The sequence below is a fragment of the Monoraphidium neglectum genome, assembly GCF_000611645.1.
Source record: "Monoraphidium neglectum strain SAG 48.87 unplaced genomic scaffold scaffold02811, whole genome shotgun sequence".
Classification (NCBI taxonomy): domain Eukaryota; kingdom Viridiplantae; phylum Chlorophyta; class Chlorophyceae; order Sphaeropleales; family Selenastraceae; genus Monoraphidium; species Monoraphidium neglectum.
The window spans coordinates 6250-8238 of NW_014010817.1; the positions used below are offsets into that span (position 1 = coordinate 6250).

The following is a 1989-nucleotide window of genomic DNA, read 5'->3' on the forward strand; positions in this document are numbered from 1 at the left end:
GCCCCCAGCCTCGAGTGCCCTCACCCACCCCTGACCACCACCCTCCTGTACCCGCAGGCCTTCTATATCCTCTACTGGCGGCCCCGCCGGGCCGCTTGGAACGCGCAGCCGCGCGGCGCGCCGCATGCGCCGGCGCGGCTCGACGCGTTCAACCTTTTTGAGCGGTTCGTCAAAGCCGGGGAAGCCGGCCCGGGGTACGCCAACCTTGATGCCTACCTGACGCTGTGGTTTCAAGGCCTTCCTGTTGACCAGATTAGGCGCGGCAACATGGAGGAATTAATGGCATATGGTGAGTTCTAAAAGGGGCCACAGCGAGGGTTTGTCGGGCGCGCGCCCGAGGGCCTAGCGTCGAGGCTCCAGCGGCCGGGCGGCCCTGCGGTGCGCGTGCCACGTGGCTGTGCAGGGTCGCAGCTGCCGCGCATGGTCGCTCTGCGGTTGGCGGTTGCGATCTCTGCTGCCTCAGGAAGCGCGTGCAGTACGCGTCGTCTCGAGCCTTCCTCTACTGCACCCCGTGGCTGGGTGATCGCCGAATGGTTGGTGCCAGGGCTTTGCTTGGCACCCCAAAGTAGCACACACTGTACGCTGACACACACACACACACACACACACACACACGCACACACGCACACACGCACGCACGCATGCACGCACGCACGCACGCACACCGCACCACACCACACACATTACACACACATGCATGCGCCACGCACCGTCTCTCCCCCCTCCCCTCCCAGGCTTCTGGTACCGCACACCCGCCGAGATGGAAGCTGCCGGCCTGGGCCACGTGCCCTCTGAGATGGTCGATGCTCTTGAGCGCTCCTGGAATCACAAGTTCCCATCAGGCTACACACAGGTGAGCTCAGCTTGGATCTTATTCACCGACCGGCCCCGCTGGTGCCCCCAACGGGGCCTGGCCCCCTGTCCGTGCCTGCCCGCCCGCGCCAAGCAAAGGGTGCCCGCGCCGCCGCTGGTCGGTGGGGCCGGCGGTTGCTCTACTGGGGATACGTCCCGAGACGCCGCTATGCACCTGGTTATTCCCATCCCCCGAGCGTTCCAGGACCCAAAGGGCTATCCATGACGCGCATGGCATCATCATGACGTCACACTGACGCCCCCGCAGGGCGCGAGGTTCATGTCGCACCTGTGGGACGACCTGAAGGCACACTACCGCCCCTTTGCCTTCTACATCTTCATGGAGGCGGCGGCGCTCGCCACCTGGGCAGCCATGGCCGCCATGGGGTTCAAGCGGCGGCGCGTCGGGTGAGGCGGGGCGCGCTGCGCACGCACGGGGATCCAGGGGATTCAGCCTGCCTGACGGCGTAAGGGGGGCCTGTCGGGCGCCGCGGCTGCTGCCCGTGGGAGGGTGCTGGATTTCGTTGGCTGTGGCCCTGTGCCGCCTTGCTCACAGAGTGCAAACGTTTCACGCGGCGGGATGGACTGCAATCCAACCGACAGGGAGATTGTGTACTACACCCGAGGCCTCGACGGGCGTCCAAACGCGGGGAGCAACAGCAGCAGCAGCCGCTCTCGCAGCAGCAGCAGCGGCGACGGCAGCAGCAGCGACGCGAGCGATTGCAGCAGCGCCAGCAGCAGCGCCTGCGGCAGCGACAGCAGCAGGCAGCGGCCCGCTGCCGCAGCCCCGGTGCTGTTTCTCCACGGCGTGGGAGGGCTAGTGATCTACACTGACCTCATCCATGCCCTGACCATCCTGGGAGGCCCCGTGATTGCGGTGGACATCCGCCACGTGGGCATGAGGCTGAGGTGAGCTTCAGGTTGTCTATACATGGATGTTTGCAGGAGGCCGGACCTGAGGCCGGGGCTGCTTATGGCCGCGGCGGGGGCGGGGCCGCCGATGGGCTGTAGCTGCAATTGGCTCTCCCTTTCTTCCTGCCGCGCCGTCCTCCGCGCACGCCTCATGCCCCCAAGTCAACCACCCCACGGCAGTCTTGATTCTTTCCCCCTAATCGACCCACCTGCCTGCGCATCCAC

General features: G+C 66.3%; 1 protein-coding gene across 1 annotated transcript in view; it reads left to right on the forward strand.

Annotated features, from left to right (window-relative positions):
* MNEG_11581 (hypothetical protein) overlaps positions 1–1765 on the forward strand; it is a gene marked incomplete at both ends in the record, with an annotated part of 2115 nt that extends 350 nt beyond the window's left edge. The window contains 4 exons of the mRNA XM_014039948.1: positions 58–289; positions 735–853; positions 1121–1260; positions 1456–1765. Of these exons, the coding sequence (XP_013895402.1) occupies positions 58–289; positions 735–853; positions 1121–1260; positions 1456–1765 (801 nt within the window). The remainder of the gene's footprint in view (positions 1–57; positions 290–734; positions 854–1120; positions 1261–1455) is intronic.
* Positions 1766–1989: the final 224 nt, after the last annotated feature.